This window comes from Haliaeetus leucocephalus, unplaced genomic scaffold, assembly GCF_000737465.1.
Source record: "Haliaeetus leucocephalus isolate CR32 unplaced genomic scaffold, Haliaeetus_leucocephalus-4.0 Scaffold0, whole genome shotgun sequence".
Classification (NCBI taxonomy): domain Eukaryota; kingdom Metazoa; phylum Chordata; class Aves; order Accipitriformes; family Accipitridae; genus Haliaeetus; species Haliaeetus leucocephalus.
Window position 1 is genome coordinate 12,031,464 of NW_010972436.1, and position 19,124 is coordinate 12,050,587.

A 19,124-nucleotide genomic window follows, 5' to 3' on the forward strand; every position below is an offset into this window, starting at 1 on the left:
GGAGAGAGAGGGGGGGGGAGAGAGAGAAGGGGGAGCGCAAGCACACTCAGATGCGAGACATCAAGTCACTTATCCTATTCCCTGGGAACTGTGGTCCACTACACACAGACCTAGGTGTAAGCACTATGAAGCCAGAAGTTACTGAAAGGAAGCTACTGTTGCTAAACTCAACTTTATTATATAGCAATACAGATTTAATTACAAAAAATTTGGGAGTCTGCATATTGAAAACAGGCTGAAAACCACTGCTCTAGAAAGGGTTTGACTGGAAGGAGGCATCAGGCTGGGCATGTGTTCCAGAACATGTAGCTCCAGCACACTACATTCATTTTGAGAAGAAAGCCAAGCTGCACAGCAAGGACAGAACAACACTGAGTGAAGCTTTAGCTACTGCTAGTTACAATGGCACTGGAGATCTGAAGTAGGGTTTCTGTTTGCTTTAATGCTTTTTACTTGCCCCTGGCCACTACTCCAGTGGTGACTAGACCTTGCTTTTCAGCCACATGCCCCTGATAAGGGGCTTGACCATAACTCCCATGTCCTAGCTGGGTCAGACTGCCTGTGCTGGTATAGGGGAAGCCAAATCTCCTGCTGCAAGGGAGCAGAAGCCAGCAGGAGCTGCTGGGGCAGAGGCTGCCTCAGCCCTGGCACCTGGCCTGCTCTCTATGCCTTGAAGAGCTAATGCTATTCTTTACCTGCAAGCCCAGCTCCTCTTCAACTTGACCAGCTGAGCTGTATACCCAACAGCTCTCTCCATCAGTAAGACTGGCTGCCACTGTATTAGCGATTCCTCTCCCATACAGAAGCCCATTTATGTCACTTGGAGACAGACTAACAAAGCCTTTGGCTGACGGAACGCTACGTCTCGCCCATGTTACCAAATAGCACTCACAGGCAGGCTTCATGAATCCACCACAGACACATGACAACACCGTTTATGAATGAATTGGTTTTGTGCAGTAGTTTCGGCACATCTTTCACAAAATGTATTTCTCCCCTTAATTTCTCTCTGCAGCCAGGAAAAAAAACCACAGTATTGAAACAACAATCCTTTGAGATCTTAAGAAATCCTTACCTTAAGAAATGCAAAAAGTTGTATTTATTCAACCGTGAAGTTGTTTATTTGTAAAGAAGAAAAGAGGGCAGGAAATGCAAGTGTGAAAGTGCCAACACATACCCTAACTGAGATGCAGCGCAGAAACCGCATGCTTTATGGGAAACATTTAAAACAATTCAACTTCACATTTAAACAAGGGGAGAGAATGGAACAGAAAATTAGACAAGTGCCACCCCATGGAAGTATCCCCCCAACTCCTCTTGGATTTTAACCTAGACTTTTCCTGGTTCTTGAACTTAAAAGACTCTAGAATAGCATTACTTATCCTAGAGGAAGAAAAAAAAAAAGAAGCATACAGAAAACCACACTAAATGAGAAAGGGTAAAAGGACCAGTATTTATACAGCTCCAAATTGAGACATCTTCTCTTGTATGTATTCACATCCCTGTTCCCTAAATGGGGACCAACAGACTCCTTTTGAAAGGACTGAGTGTGACAGTACAGCAATTTACATCCAATCAGTTGTCCCTGGGCACCGGATACACTGGAGAACCTCTCTGAAGGAGATACCCACAGTTTGGGCACAGGGCGCAGGAAAAAAAGAATAGGCGCTGCATAGTTTCTAAGGCCTCTCTCTCCTTGTTGTCTGAAAGAAGTCCACAGAGCAGAGGATATTGCTTCCCAAACCCACAGATCTTTACGATAAGGAAAAGACAAGCCTACCCACACGTCTCCCTAACTCCACTCCTCCGTAGACTTCTTGCAGAAAACGAGGCAGATGAAAGTCTAGCACACAATGCTAAAACTTAACAGCCTCTACAGCCAGTTTTGCTGAGCGTATGCGCAGACTGCCACACGCTCCCCTGCCTCCAAAATGAGGCGGCAGCAGCTCAAAGCCATACTCGTTATATAACTTTCAAACCCAAGGGACTGTTAAAAGAAAGAAAATAAAAAGCACAATTCCTAAGACCAGATTTCAAACTTCAGCTATTTCTGCTGCAATCTCATTCACAAGTCAGCTTGCATTTTGTTGTTGCACACATGAATAAGTCTGTCCCTTTCACCTCCGCTCTCCCAAGGGCTGTGTTATCTCCAGGAGGACAATACTTGGAACAATTCAGAAGCAGGTGTCAATTTTCCCAAGTTTATCTGCAAGTGAAGACATTCTGTAACCTTCTTCAGTAGGTTTACCTCTACACTTTGAATTTTGGAAAGTTTCATCAACAGAATTTTGTTGCGTACTATTCTACATCAATGTGGTCCTTACTATTTACCTAGCACAACACCAAAATACCTTCTTTACAAATGAGAACCAGAGAGATGCCTCCTCTCATCTCTAGCAGAATGCTCAGAACATCACCACTTAAAAGCTCTAATGGAAACCTGAACAGCAGCACCAGTCTGACCTGGGGGCCCCTAAATGTATGCTGAAGCTATATAGCTACTATGTAGTAGTAGGCCCTGAGATCCTAGCAAACTTTGCTATGGCTCCCAAACACTTCAAAAACATTTTATACTTAGCTGCCCTATCAACATCGCATTCATTCTGTTGTTTACAGAACTGCAACATACTCCTACAGCAAAGATGTCCCCAGATCAGCAATGTGACTTCACACCTGCGCTAGCATTTGGGACAGTAACACTCACCTGAAATGAATCAAGTAGTAATGGTAAAAGCAGAGTTACCAGTATAAAACACCTTGCAGCCCAGATCATAGCCAGGGAGCATATCTCTTGCAAACCTAACAAGCATAGCTGTGCTGCAAGAAGGTCAGTAGGGAAATCTGGCTAGAGAGCACAAAGAAACGGAGAATTAAAGGCTGCTGAGAGGAGAAATACCTTACGAGCTCCTTTGTAATGGCATTAGATCATAAGACTGCACATTTTCAATTGACCGTACAGCTTTCTGAAGACTACCACAGTATTAGAATCAATGGTTACACAGTACATATTTTGACAGTCTACACAAGCCTTTCTAATAAAAACTAATCAATTATCCCTAGTTAAGAAACCTCAGGCAGGATGATTCAACATGACATTAATGTTTTTAATTAAGATACATTTCTATAATCACACCAAGCATATGCCACATATTTCACACTGTATTTCTATAATAAATTTGCAGTTCAGAACTTAAATGGGTCAGTAATAATCATGCACATGTTATAAAATATTGAAGAGTGTGCCCTTCAGCTCCAATAGCATATTGACACTAGAATGCAAGATGGTATTAGCTTCTGGAAAAGGAAACAAAATAGAGTCTGACTTGCCAGCCATGCATGCTAGAAGAAAATAGGCTCTACCCTTTAACAGCTCAGCTTGTCCAAACTTACTGTTTTCCTGCACCCTGGCCACGAAGCCTGTGAGAGGTATCTGTGGAGTCAACTGAGGCATAGGGGGAGGGGGTGGAGCAATAGAAACTGGTAGCAACACACACACCATATCGGGGAAAGTCAAACAGACAAAGGAAAAAAAAAAAGGAAACAAACAAAAGCAGCCGTCAGTAACGAGGACCACAAAACAAAGTATGTAAAAAACAACAAGAACACACACACAGAAGAACCTTCTTCAAGCTTGTGTTTCCAACAAGGCTGAATTCATGGTTAGCCAATTGAGGATCAAAAAGCAAAGCATGCCCCTGTGTTTAGCTGAATAAAAAGCCAAGGGCAGGCCGTGTGTCTGGAAGCTCACAGGGTGCACATGTGAAGGGACCTGCTCCGCTTCACTTGGGGTTCACACAAAACTGAACTTTTCATCTTGCTGCCAAATAAGGATTACTCAAATTTAGCAGTTATCTTTTAAAAGTATGCTACTAGAAGTAGAGGTGATGCTTCAGAGCATTCTGGAGGACTCCTCTAAAATAAGAGTAGAGCACTACATCAAGTGCAGCAAAGCAGCACTGACACAGAGCAAAGACAACTACTTTACAAGGGAAACAACGTTGCACATCAATACTTAATATTCATACAGAGAGCACCTCCCGTAAGGTTGCTCTGCTAGGGCACGAAGCAGTGGCCTGTCTTACTATGTTTTTGTTTTACATAGAAGAAGGGACCTTGTTGCTTGTTGGTAGGAAAACCAGATGGGTTTAGAGCAGAATGGAGCTTTATTTTAAATTATTAAGTCTTCTGTGGTTAAAAGGTACTCAGCAACCTAGGAGGCTGGCAAAGGCTTGAAGAGCTACAGCTGGCTACACTAGCACACAGAGCTCCCCAGGAAGCCCTGGCAAGCTGGTCTTCTCAAGTATATACCTATTGGGTGAGTAATGAGGTAGGAGACACAGCACCAGCACTCAGAGATGCTGGGCTGACAGCCGAGGTGTTCAGCTCTTCCCTCTACGGGTAGGAAAGAGGCATGGTAGCAGTAAGGCATGCCATTCAAAGTGTCAGCTCTGGCAGGATGCCTCCCCATGAACAGGGGGAAAAGAAAAAAAAGGAAAAAGAAAAAACCCAACAAAACATCAGCTCATTTGTTTATACCATGCCCCTTCTCAGTGGAATTTCTCTTGCACTGAAGCAGAAAAATTCGTGTGAAGGTGGGAATTCAGCAGGGTAATCCAGTTGGAACCAAATTTGAAAGAGGTTCTGTACTTCCAAGTAAGCAACAGTTTTAAATAAAGCCATAACAAAGATTAATGTTTGATGAATAACAATGGAGCATTTAGTTCATTACAAAACCAATAATCAAATAAACTGTATGGGAGAAATGATTGATAAAAGAGGGAGAACAAACAGGTTTCTCACAAAATTGAAGTAAACATCTAAGAAAAAACAGAGTATTTGTTAGCATGAAAAGTAAAACCTTAAGGAAACATGGGACCTGGATTTAATGTCAAGACAGCAGCATTAAGAAATAATAAAAAAATAAATAAATAAAAAAAAATCACCAGTTACAGAAGCAGAGGGAAACCGTTTAAAGTAGAAAAACACACCCATCAAAATACTGTTTAAAAAATGTTGACAATCAGTATTTTGAAAACACCAGAGAGGCTAGATAAAGGAACAGCACCTGCATTTGAGCAAAAAATTGCTTTGGACAAATGTAAACGTTCAGAAACAGTGGTGTACACGGCATTTCAGACAATTGAACTATTTCCAGAAGTAAAGCTCTATTTATTCAACAGAACACAACTGTTCAAAGAGGAAGGAGTTTCTGTTGTTATGGTGAATTAATTTGGGGGAACAAGAGTGTGGAGGAAAATGAAAGGCCAGTATGGGCGAGAGAAAGTGGGAGGAAAATCAGGATTGGAAAAAAAAAGATAGGTGCTGCATCTGTATATAAAAATGCTTTCTGATAAATGTAGTGCTTCTAAACCACTGAGAAAACTCTTTACCTCAGCATCTCAAACATTTTATATGCATTCTTTCCTTAAGAGTAAGTATGCAACAGCAAACGCTGGTTAAAGTGATCTTCAGCCCAAACATCAACATTTCTTTTTAAAAGAAACTCTGAAGTTTAAAAACAGTTGGCACGCTGAAGAACACCACCAGAAACCATTACAGGGCTATCACTCCTCTATGTGTATCTGGTCAAAATTTATGGAAATGGCAAGGAAGAAGTTTCCTGATAGAAACAGCTTTCTACCAACACTCAGGTAGATCCTTATTTTGCAGATCTTTCTGCAGTGAATCTCATTTGCCCTGTTGGGTAGGTAGGCAGGATACTTGCTGACTAAAACCTGCTCACTTGTCCATGGCATCCATCCCTTCCCTCATTCATCTGGATCTATACTACTACTAGTGTGGAAGCACAGAGGAGGAGTCTGCTAAAAAGAGGGAGACCGAGCTCTTCTTTAACAGTCAAGCTTAAAACTAAGAAAAAAAGGAGAAACTTGGAATCAGGAAAGTATTTAGGAAAGAGACAGAGACAGGGAAGAACTGTGTAATGGGAAAAGTTTGTTACATGAGCACTGTGCTCAGACAGTACTCTCTCGCCACTAGCCCAGTAGTGGACGGACTGTACTAAAACCATATTAGGTCTCCTGCAAAAAAAAAAATCCAGTTTTAGTTTATGTTTTCCAAGCACACCTGAAATGCTAAGTATAATGTGCCTATAATTAGATAGGCAATCATAATAATTTCTTGTCATGAGTAACAGCAAACAAGTCAGAGGGGAAAACAGTATAATTGCATATAGTGCAATCACTGTAGAACTTCAATATGCTTTTTCTTGTTTGTTTTTCCTTCTATTTTCGGAAAGAAAGCAGTAATCTGATTGATGCTCTTCATAAATGAATTAAAATGCCATGCATGCTTTTACAATCATTTTGCTCAAAACAGTTTGTGATTTCAGAGCTTAGAAGCTTACTTGAATTTTGAGAATAAAGAGGCCCGCCATTAACATGAGGTTGAGCAGAAAATGGGGCAGTCACAGAAGGATTCCGTCTGTATCCACCAGAAGATGCTGAAGAAGTGGTAGAGTTGTGTCGCGAGATTTGCCTGGTCATTGTGCCATACTGGGAACCAGGAGCTGAACCCGGAGCAGCTGAAAAGCATTAGCCAGAGGAACCAAGGAGAAGACTTAAGCAGAGCATTACTTGGGATAGAATGCAGAAAATAGAAAAAAGCCCAGAACATGGGAAATACTTGATTACAGGTTTCCAATAATTTAAGGCCAGTAACAGGAGATTAACAGAAAACAAATATCCCTGTTATAAACAATAATGAGAAAAAACACACAGGACATAAACCAACACTCATATAAAGGGCATTTGAGAAATGCTGAGAACTACTTTGAGAGACTGGATTGGACTGGAAAATTGAATCAGCTTCCAACTCCTAAGCATATCTCAATTATTCTACATGCAATACCCTTTATTAAAAAGCACACAGAAAAAAATCCACATTCTGCTCAAAGCAAATGTTTTCCATTGTGAACCAGAACTTGTCTCCAATCTAATATAAAAAGACACTCTAACAAAACAGTAAAACAAATGTCATGAGCTTCAGACACTTGGCACATTTATCAATCATATTTGCTAGTTGTGCTTTTATATTGATGGAATTTGCACTAACAAATCAGAATCACCAATGCCAGCTGACAGAAAGACATGTCACTCATTCTTCAGGATGAACGCCCATTTTTACCTTCCACATGCTTGCTGCACAAACTTCAAGGTTAATAAAACAATTTAAGTTCTCTTTTGGATTAACCTCTGACAGAGAAAAGAATGACACTTTGCAAATTAGTGAATCTCACACGTTGAGGTCACATGGATCAATACAATTTTTAAATGCAAAAATTGTTTTGCAATAAGATGTTTCGTGCTTTTATATACCTATGTATATATCTTATATAAATATATATAAATATATACAAAAATGCACACGCACACATATATACACAAACAGTGTGTGATCAGAAGTTTGCAGTCCTGTAATGCTATCCAAAGCCACTTTCGCTTAACACTTCAGTAAGTGAAAGTGCAAAGGGTTATGTGGGTCAAAGCCTCCAAAGCTAGCTTCATAACACAATCAATTAATTTTGTCATCAGCCTGTGACACAAAAGGGCCAGGTATTTTTTCCTGCCTGTTTTGAAAAGTACTACTTTTAGATCCCATCCTAACAGCTATATGTAATGCTTGAAAAATTTTCCAAGAACTGTTAGTTCGTATCCTCAAGTCTTCCAGTTTGCCACCCACCTGCAGCATTACAGAATCAAGCCCAAGCCACTGTGACAGACACTTCTGCTTTTCAGTCACCTTACGCCCACAGGATAAAATACATACACCACACCCTACACATCAGCTACCATTTTTAAGCCAGAGTGCAACTGTTGTGGCTTAGTTTCAGCTGCAGGAGTGACACAGCAGAATACCAATATTCAAGTTGATTTTGAGTTCTTACAGATCAGACTAACTGGATCTTAGCTTTAATGGGAACAGAGTTTTCAAGCAACTGGCAGCCTTTTCGCCATACCTTGTGCATTTACCTTCAGAGGCTTTAACCACAGGAAATTAGTGGAGATTAGATTTGTTTAAAAACAAACAAACAAAAAAATCCCCAAACTGATTTTTATACTAAAATCATGTAGACCCCACTACAGAAGGAAAAAACACCCTCACTAAGTCCATTAGAAAGAGATGATTATTGATTATGCAGCATGACTGCAATCACTTCAGCATTGACACAAGTCTCACCTATCAGACTGCCCATCGGTAGAGGTGGTGGCAGTGGTGGTGCTGGCGGGGCTCCAGGAGGAGGAGGAACAGAAATGTGTGCTAATAAAATAGTTTATATTCCCAATTAGGCCATATATTTAAAAATAATTAAAAAAACCCCCCCAAACAAAAAAAACAAATAAGAAAGCACGGGCACTTGATAGGCTTCCCAAATAAATACAGAAATTCAGCTTCGGTCAACTGATACAAACTCAGGCCCTAATCCTACACAGGGTTCTGTACCTGCAGATCTTTACTCCCATTGATTTTTATGTGATGCCAGATGATAGGAAGATTTCATGCCTATTTGTACCACTGCAGGATCAGAAACACCTGGGAAAGGAAAGTCTGCATGTGTGTAAGAAAGTGAAGATCTGTCACCCGAGGAACAGAGATTTAAGAGGTGCAATAGCAAAATTACATTACAGAAAAACTCCACTGTTTTCTTGTGCAAATTAATTTTATGTGCTTACAAAATACACAGAAATACAAAAAACAAGTGACTGAGTTGGTTATTACCAAGACAATAATCCTGCCAGTTTATAAAGAACGATCCTACGCATTCTCACCATTCATCATTCTTAAAGACAAGGAAGTATGCTTTCAATGCCGAGAGGTCCTGCATGGTTCTCTTTTATTGCTGTGTTATCTTATACACACTAGTTCTCCTGCCTCTCTCAATGATCTCCATCATAGTTTAGCAACTTCAGACTGTAATCGTAGCATAAACAACCCTGGTGGATAAGCCCAAATTCTACTATTACAAGTGTTTTCGTAGGTCATCTGCATTTTATTTGAAGTAAAGACTTATTTAATTAAAAAAAAGAACATGTACATACCATCATTGGCAGATGGTAAAGTTAGCAGGCTATTTCAGAAGACAACATTTCCCATTAAACATGTACATAGTTGCTGCTGCTTCTCAGGGCATCCAGAAATGCCGAATTGTAGATAGGCATTTAAAAATACACTTAAGCTTTAAAAGGATACACCTCTCTCCCTCTATCCCCTCTCCACCTTGATTATCTTGTAAAAACATGAACTGACAAAGGTGTTTTAGCCATCCGCTATTCTGGAATTGATTGTTCTGCAAGTACTTTTGGTAAAGAATTAAAACTTTAGATGTCCCTCAGCACTCATAAGAGATTTCCTGACTAGGACTGTGCTTCAGGACAGTTTCTACCCCATTGTTTTCAGTCAAAATCCCTCTGCAAACGCAAGCAACTGACATTACAGCCTTACATTAACATGGGAAGAGTCCCACATACCTGGTCCAATGGTTGGCGGTGAAGGTGTAGGCACGGCAATGGGAATGCCAATACTGCTGCTTCCACTATTCTCTCGACTGCCACTTCCTCCACTACTACCACTATAAAAGAAAAACACAAGTATTAGCACAGCATTTCCTACAAAGGCCTATCAGCAGTCACACTTCCTATGCGAGCTCTGCTAGCCTAACGCGATTATAGACTGTTGAAAAATCCCCTATAAAATGCCTCTGTCGCTACCTACAATTGCATACAGCTAATCAAGTCTGGATGCATTACACTCCTACTAAACGGAATTAGCTAAGCTGATAAACATCACTATGCATAATGTCTACTTAAATGCTTTAAAAAATAAAAAGGTAAGCAACAATACCAGTTCCAGGCAATGGAGTAAGAACTGCAGGAACAGTTCAGGGGTCTTGTAATAATTGAAAGGAATAAGCTGGGGCTGGAAGAGTTCATGCCTAAGCTACAAATAATTATTTAAGATTATTTATGCTGTCAGCTGAGGGAACATTTCCTCTGCTTAGAGCAGAAGTTTATATTGAGAACTTTTTAACTGAGAACAGCCACAATAAACCAATTGGCATGAGGCGTGGGGTGGGGTATGATGTGGATAACTTTCTGTATATCTAACACTCCCCCCAGCTCATGCACACACTTTTTGTGTATGAGAAGTTTGTTTCTACGACAGTCTGAAAGGTAACAGTACAGCCAGGTCACAATTTGTCTAAGTACCATTATATGATACACAAATTAGAGGCCAGCAATACAGATTTTTGCAGAACATACTTCTAGTGAACTACTGGATAACATTTCTACACATGCCTTTGAAGGCCATAACAGTTCTTTTCATTGAGGAAGCTGAAAAAGAATCAAGATTCAGGCAGAATCTGTCCTTACTCTTATCCAAGAGCACTTCTTAGGCCAAGGCTTGAATTTACATGGATTAAATGGATAATATAAAGGGAACTAAGTAGTCAAGATGTTTTGAAGCCAAAACACCACTTTAACCCATCCATGTTAATTAAGGCATACTCAGTGCTGTAATAGTTCATTTACCATTCCTGGGTAGCTACAAATCAGTGCTGTCACAAGTCAAGTGCAAATCATTCAACTATATCTTAAGAAAATACAAAAAAGAAAATCAGTGATCTGGAATGGAAGCCAACATAATTCCTTCAAAATTAGTGTTCTGTCTGCTGAAGACCTTGATCTTGTCACTAATGGTTGCAGCTGAATTTCTAACTGCAGTCTACATAAAAGAAGATCTTGCGAGACAAGAGTAGGGACCATTCACAGTAGCCAGCTAAACAGATTAACGTGATCTTTGTTGCAGCCAGATTTACAAGTTATTTCATTCTGACAATATTTCATGATCAACTGTGTCAAAAATACTCTCTCAACCCCTGTTAGTGACCTACCCTGTTTACTTGCCTACTGGGAGTTAAAAAAACCCCCACAATTAAAAAAAGAAGATTTCTAAAAAAGAAGCTAACCTCTCATTTCTAACTACATTGAATTCGTTCGTCTGTTTTTTCCCTGAGTTTGAAGCCGATGACAAAAATCAAACTGAAAAAAATGAACTCGCTCAAGAGGCTCGGAGAAAGATCTAGCCTTGCAATTTGAGAAAAAAATTGCATAAAAAAAAAAAAACCAAGGCACACTTGGCACACCCTTCTCACCCAAAACACACACTACTCTTTCATCAAAGCCCTTAAGTATGTGGAAACAACTGGCTGATGCCAATACCTGTCTTTGAATAGGTTTTATTTTCTATTTCTATCATGCTAGCACTGATTACGAGCATTAAGTTTTAGCCAAAAGAAAGCAATCAGCTCTTTCAGACTACCTTCATCACAGTGTTTCTAATCAACAGAAATTTCTCTTTGCAATTAATGGCCTTGAAAACAACAACAAAAAAGCCTAAGTGTATTTTAGGCTAAGGTTAGTAACACAGCTTTAAACCCATTACGACCCATCACTACACTACCTTGCAATTGCATAAAGTTTGAAGTTTTCCTTATTCTTGTGAAACAAATACCATAGAACAAAATAAATTGATTATACAAAACAAGGCCTGTGGTTATGGAAGTAAGTTGCTAGATACAATGAGGCTTCTATAGAGTATGAAGACACTTCTGTGTGCTAGAGAAGTGAACAATACAGTGAAGTTCTGTTAATGCAGAGTGGTGGAATAACTTACCTCTTGCGTTCAACAAAAAGCCAACAGGCACAAAGCTTCAAAGCTTTTCTGTGACTTTAGTAAGCATCCCAGGCAGGAAAGAGTTACAGCGAGAAAATGCTCTACCTGTGTGTTCTTGGTCTCTGGTTCAAGGAAGCTGTCCTTCCCGGACTGTGCTGACTGCCCAATCTGGCAGGACTGGTCATGTAATCATTAGGGACTGTTGGTGGTTTGACTGGCTCCAGGGTTTTGTAAGGAGTATTTCGTCTGGTCAAGGAATAAAAGATTTGAAGACAGAAAGATAAAAGATCAGAAGACCAAAAGGATAAATGAATGAAGTAATGAAGCCATTTGTTTTCTTAAGCTTTCATGAGAGATCGCTGCACAGTGACCCACAGCACAGTATATTAAACTAACTCCACCAGGCGGTGTAGACAGGTTGCATTCAAGTCTCTAAAGTGCTCTTACGTAGATAGAGCCATACAAGTTGGCCTACAGCACATAAACTGGTTAAAAAAGCCTAAACTAAATTTACCATCCAAAATATATTCTTTGAACTACATAACATACAATAGTTACATCTGCATAATATTCTGGGGTTACCTTTCAGTATACAGCACCTGACAAACTCTTCCACTGTAACAATTTCCTCTTTCCCCCTTCCCCTCCCCTCCAAATGCCTTCCAAAAGTATTCTTGGCTAAATGTATTCAACTCATTAAGACAGGAGTAAGGCTGAAGGAGTCACAGAACAAGTTACATTTGCAATCACCAATGCTCTTCCTAGTAGTTGTTTCACACAGTAATCAAGCAATCTCATATCACTTAAGCAGATCTTGAAGTGCCTCACAGATAAGCTTCATTGTCTCCATTTTGCAGCCCAAGAAAATGAAGCCCAGAGACTTCCAAGGTCACCTAGCAGACTGCATCAAAGTCAGAAATATAACACAGATCTTTTGAGATCTATTTACCAGACCCATTACTGCCTTAAGAACAGTGCATTTATTGTACGAATTGCAGAGCTCTTCAGTTCTCACCAGTAACTAAGAGATCCCTTGCAAGACATGGAATTTGGCAATGCACCAGCTAAGCAAAACCAAAAATACTAAATGCCAGTAGTTTAATCATTTGTTCAATTACTGGTTATAACCGAGTTGGTAAGTTATATGGCTTCCTGGTATTTTAAGAAACTTACTTAATTCCTTTTTACAATATGGAATGCAACAGTACTAAATTTTAACTATAACATTTTATTATTAAAACCTCTCAAAGAGAAAAGTGGAAATACCGTAATTGTTTGCATGCACTATGGTGTTTGTAAATTAGTTTGTCTATATAAAGAACTCCAGATGATTTTAATACGCAGACTGCCACCACCTATAGGTCTGCCAAAAGAGATCAGTCGTGGGAAAAATAAAGAAGCTTTGTACTCCAGTTGTAAGAGATAGAGCTCTAAATACCACCAAATAAAGTGATAAACAGGGAAGATTTTAAATGTGCCTCCAGCAGAAATAACCTTGAAAACTAGTGTTTTAAAGTATTCCACCTTGGAATGCACTGGCAACAGGAACTACTACTCGGCTCCGTAGCACTACTTATTTCACCTGTACAATTTAAAAATACTGTAAAAAGCAAACCCCCACTACATCCTCAGGTTCAGCCATGCTTCAGTTTCTCCTTTGTTCTCAGCCTCACTGAAAAACTCAAACTGCTAAGCACCAGAGAAGTCAAAAACAATTTCTTTTGACCACTCAAGTCCAATCCTTCCCTTTGCTTTTCCATCAGCCTTATGCAGAGGAGGAAAACATTCTCTCCTGACACTGTCCAGCGCTGCCCACCTCACTGTTGCCCAGTGCTTTGGTGTGATGTTGATGCCCGTTGCCACCAGGAAGAACTGCAGGGAGTACAAGGCCTTGCTCTGCCCCAGGACCCTCAAGGCACAACTGCAACTCATCCCTCCATCCAGCTTCAGCAATTCACTCGTTCTCCTGTGGTACTTCCAACCTGAGCATCCAAGGTTTTCCACAGTTTCTCCCTGGTCCAGTGAAGAGACCCCTGCTTCCTGCAGTCCCTTTCCATTTTCAGCCCACGTCGTTTCTGTGCAGGACTCCCTCCCCACCATGTTCCTTTAGATAGTCCTGCCTTGGAGGGACAAGCTGCACAATAGGCAGCACCTACTTAAAGGCCCATGTTACACACCAAGCCCATTCTGATTTTACACGCTTATCTCTGTTTTCTGGATCAAAGGGAGAAGAGCAGTATCTTTGTGGTTTCTAGCAATTTTTTCTGCATGTATTAGGGAAACAGTCATGCCTATGATATTTCATGCTTTGGCAGAACACGGCTGCTCAAGACAAGAGCTGTACTTCCTGAACAAGAAGGGCAGATAGAAATCTCTATTAAGAACCCACATTATTCCTCCCCCTCAGCCAACTGCTGCCTCTTGTCAAGCTCATCTGGAAATGACATTCAGCTGATTAATCCTTATCAGGCATCAGCTAAGGCAACCAAACAGCTCTGGCTTGTTCAGGGGGGAGCATTAGAGAGAGGCAGCTCACCAGTACATCAACACTGCTGTTTCACTAGCAAACATCCAATAGGACATGAAAGCGCTATCCAGCTTCCCAGGGCTGATAAACAACTCTTTCTCAGCTGGGATAAGAGAGACAATTGGAATACTGATTGCATGCCCTTGAGCAATGGGAATTCTTATAAAACATGCTGAGGAAACCCCTAGGGTAATTTCTCTGCAGAATACACAACAAACACTGCCATCCTGAAGCAGCAAAGCATCAAATCAGGATTAAAAATCACTAAGTCTTGACAAAAGGAGTTGCTACTTCTGATTTTCCTTGACCATTGCTCCTGATCCCCATCCTGTTCCATCTCATTAGTCCTCATTTTTCCAGCTCCCCACCTCTTCCAGACAACATACCTGAAGCCAACACAACCAGCCAGCATTACAGTGCCTCAGTCCCCCACAGCATAAAGGAAAGACAGAAAGTGACAAATAGGTAGAAGGTCTTGTTTAGGACGCCTTTTGGAAGATGTTGCACAGTTGGACAGACAAAATTCTATGGCATGTGATCTGACCTTCTCGTGTTTTGGTCTCTAGCAACAACTACTTGCTGGCACACCAAGATAAGCAGATTTCACTCCCCACAGGTCCACAGCAGCAAAATACATGCTACAGCAGGGAATTCTGGTCACAGTGGGGCTTGGGAATAGCAAAATCCTTCCTCGTTTAAGCATAAAAATAAAAATGCACAAGCCTGCGAGAACCAATGTTGCCAATGTGTTCACAATACCATGAATTTTGCTTAGACAATGCAACAAATATGACCGTAACAGCCACTTCATACCTCTTACAATATTGAGAAATGAGTAGACAAAACCTTTAACAATGAAGCCTTTCTCCCACTGAAGTTAAACACTTTTTTTGTGTTACTACAGATTTCTCCCCCAAAATCAGGAATAACAACAGCCTCCTCCTTTACCCGTATCTATAATAAATCCTCCTCCCATGAAAAAACATTCTTTCCAAAGGTCATCATGAAAATAAGAGTCAATGCAGCTGAAAGGGTTTATACAAAAAAGGTAATTGTGTTTTTTGCTAAAGGCAATCAGAGTTGCCATCTATCCACGTATTTAAGAAACACCAACACCAGCACAATTAAAACTTTCTATTACACAGGCAGGACCAAGCAGCCTTCATTCTTACCCTAGAGTTCCCCGGCCTGACATGGGAGGACTTGGTGGTTTTTGTGTAGGCGGATTTGTTCTTGACAAGGTGCCAGTTCTTGCAGGCTGGTTATTTCCATGCTGAAATAAGGGAAAACATGATTTTATTTTTATAACAGAACAGCTCTATTATTGACAGCTTTTTTTTTTTTTAAGTGTAAGAATATGAAGTGAGAATTCCCAGACAGCTGTCAAACAGCAAGTTTTCAGCTACACGCAAGACAGACACCAGTAAATACAAAGAGCCTAAATACAAGCTTAATGTTATTTTTGCTATTAATTAACAACAGACAACAGAAAGGTAGGCAATTGACAGGTTCATGCACAAATCTCTTATATCCTCTTTTCTTTAAAGGGAAGCCACATTTGTGTTCATCTCCATTTGGGTGTTAATAATTTAAATCAAACTTTAACACTGACAGTACAACACAGTCAGCACAGGCCCAGAATTTCTCAATTTGCCCCTGCTATTTGACTAGCAGAGTCATTCAGGTTGTCTGGGAAGTCTCCTGCAAAAATGTAAGTGAAGGGAATCAAGGCATCTACCGAATTCAGAGCAAAGCACTACATGTGTTAGAGAAATTAAAGTATCTATATATAAATGCAGATGTCAATGTATCACAGATATATTGACACACGCTAAATGCTGTAAATGAAAAAAAAAATCAAGTATAGCATGTTTAATCTAAATATCCTATGGAAAGCAGAGTAGAGCATAAGAGCGCGCTAGTTTTCAGTTTTAATGGCTCTGCAGCCTCTACTATCAGTCACATGAGGCACTGTGGGTCAAAGGAGAAATAACACTTCTTACCTTGGCTTTTAGCCACTTAACGTTGGCAAAAAAGGGGGGAAAAAGGTAGAAATTAATGGCAGATCCATCACAACTGATAGGACAGGTTAAACTACAGATAATCACATTTAAAAAAAAATCATTTGTGTCTACTGATAATTAGCTACGTCCCAGTACACTAACAGAGATTTTATTGGCTCAGTCATTGCAAGTTCTGTGTCCGAGTAGTGACCACAGGAAAAACACTTGTGTCAAAAACTAAGTTTAGCTAAGCTTTGCCAGATTTGTTTGCCAGGCTCCTCATGGACAGTAAAGGGTTGAAAAGCCCTTTTCTGACCATTCAAGTCCAAACTCAAATCAACGCTATTTCAATGGAAACGTGCACTTAAGAATTCATTCACAAAGCCAGTTTCAGCTATACAGCGCAGAATAGACTTGCCTGTTGTTTTGACACTTAACCTTCATGTATTTTGAAGAAATCCTAGCTGCTGCATTGAATGGTAAATAAAGAAAAGGGAGTTCTCAAACAGGATGAGCAGCAGCACCTTTCACCTCTGGTTTATTGATTGAAATCTGATTCAAGCCAGCACAGCACTGGCTGCTCAAAACTGTGTTGGCAGTGCTGTAGTGATTATTATTCTGAATTTTTAGCTCTTAGAATCAAGTCATTATATGTATGACTCCACTATATCATTTTTACAGCCTTCATGACTGCAGAGGAAAAAAAAATATGAAAACTTAGCCTCATAAGGAAAATGCATATAAAGTTTTAAATAAATTCAGTTCTCTAATTTTATTCAGGGAGGAGGACTCATGTTTTTGAATGGGGAAAAGGATTAGTTTCACCGATTAAAAAAAACAACAAAAAGCAAACAAACAAACAAAACAACAAAAAAAAAACCCCGAAACATAAAATAATCCCAATGGTTTTTTTGAGGTTGTTTGGAAATAAACTGTCACTTCCAGAGCAAGCCTCCTAATGCACAGCCTTTCAAACTGTGGTTTGCACCTTCTCCTCCTCCAAGAAACATAGACCAGTTTAAAGGCATCCATGCACTCAGAAAAAATAGTTAAAACATGCTACATAGCAATGTGCACTTGAGATTTCTGACAGGCTCTGCAAAACCACTGAAAAACAGCTGGGGTTTACAAATTAAAACAGGTTGAAAGTCACTGCCCTTAAGTTATTCATATTACAAGAACATAAACACAAAACCTGCTCCAAAATTCAAATGAAAAAGTTTAGCTGTGGTAAGTAAATTTGACGGTCAACCTATTCACTCCCAGTCTGGGCAGAGGTTCATCAGCAGAGTGACAGAATTAAGGCATTTAAACCACTTCTGTCCCCACATACTTATTTCACGGATAGTTTCCAGGATGCCAGGGTAGTCTCCCAAGTATTATATTTTTAAAACAGGCTTTTAGCAATGAAATTTGCTTTCCCCTCTCACAGGAATATGTGACCCTTCCCCTTACTTCACCAGTTACCAAGAGCAATGGCATAATACAAGGAATTTGCTGAGAGAGACAAAAAAGTGAAACTCTTGGTCCCATCCCTCCCCAGCAGCCACAGAAACCTTTTAAAGGCTTAAAAGGAAGGGTGGCATGGTTTCTTACCCAGCCTCTACTACTAAATTTGCCTACCTTAAAAATATAAAACCAAAAAGCTTCCTCTCTTTCCTTCCCTTATGCAGTGTCACTCAGCACTTATGGTGAGTCTTTCCACCTCCTCCTTAATCACCGTTATATTCTGCCTCCGCTGCAGTGACAATATGAATATCAACATCTAGCAATGATTCAGGAATCTTAATCTTATTTCAAACCTTTCTAATGCTAAGTACTGTTTAACATACTAAACATATATCTGAAGTCCAACAGCTCTTGACCTTTATTCCTACCTCTACCACTACATCAGATGAGCTTCATTTCTTTTGCTACCAGTTAAACAATATACAGGCAGACACACACACTTCTTTATTGTGTAGAAGAATTGGTAACTGTTGTCATACTGCTTTCTGTGAGTAAAAAGCTCTGTACATGTCCTCTCTGTTGCTGTCTATATAAACAACAGTCATATGGGCAGGAAAACACAGAAGGAACAAACACAAAAGGAACAGGGGTTCTTATGGGAGAGGAATCATAGAATCATAGAACTCCTGATCCAAAAGACAGAAGGAAGGAAGGAAAGCAAATGAATCTAAGTGAGATGAACCATATAGCTATTTAATCATGGTTAATAAGCTAATTAATTAGGAGGAGACATTTTGTTGTATTTATTGGCTGAGCTTATGAGGTCAACCTTGCTGCATTTCTTGGTCTGAGAACCAAATGTAGTGCTTTCTAAGCAACTAAAAAAATTGCTTGGAACTGGAACAGTTTAGGCAGCAGGGTCTAGACTGATTATGATTTTAAGAAAAACAGGAAAAAAGACAGCAGAAAGCCAAAAGGAAAAGCGGATACATGTTTAACATAGGTTCAAGCATCTCTCTACAAATGCCTCTAGGCCAGCCAGCCAGCTTGCAGAACATGACCATCACCAATTGCCTGATCAATACTGAGAAGGTCAGAGTCTGGAAGGAAGGAAATGCAGGGCACGGGAAAGAGAAGCAGCAGCATGCATAAGGTTCACAGCTTGAAGAGGGAAGAGACTGTTCTGAGAGGGATCTATAAAATAAGAGACAGGAGGTGCAAAAGGAAAAAAGCTTAGTCAAATGAAGAGCAGCACTGAGAACTCCTGCAGAAGCTGTAAGGAGCACAACTCCCTTCTCCCGCTAGCTGTATTACTGTACACACAGGAGACAGTTTTCAGCCAGATACCAGCATCCTGGATGACGTACACATCAGAACAAAAACACAGTGTGTAGGCTTCCTGGGGATGCTTGTGATGCCAAGGCAGAGAACCAGACAGATCAGGATGTTCCCAG

General features: G+C 40.2%; 1 protein-coding gene across 7 annotated transcripts in view; it reads right to left on the reverse strand.

The window, feature by feature from the left end:
• The window catches only part of ABI1 (abl-interactor 1), an 84,530-nt gene that overhangs the window by 3,734 nt on the left and 61,672 nt on the right, over window positions 1-19,124 (reverse strand). The window contains exons 4-9 of one of the 7 annotated variants that reach the window (XM_010582590.1): window positions 15,391-15,491; window positions 11,797-11,937; window positions 9,486-9,586; window positions 8,197-8,277; window positions 6,365-6,541; window positions 3,391-3,477 (exon numbers count right to left, since the gene is read on the reverse strand). In XM_010582590.1, the coding sequence (XP_010580892.1) occupies window positions 3,391-3,477; window positions 6,365-6,541; window positions 8,197-8,277; window positions 9,486-9,586; window positions 11,797-11,937; window positions 15,391-15,491 (688 nt within the window). The remainder of the gene's footprint in view (window positions 1-3,390; window positions 3,478-6,364; window positions 6,542-8,196; window positions 8,278-9,485; window positions 9,587-11,796; window positions 11,938-15,390; window positions 15,492-19,124) is intronic. The other 6 variants (XM_010582681.1, XM_010582758.1, XM_010582922.1 and 3 more) reach the window with 6 other exon arrangements.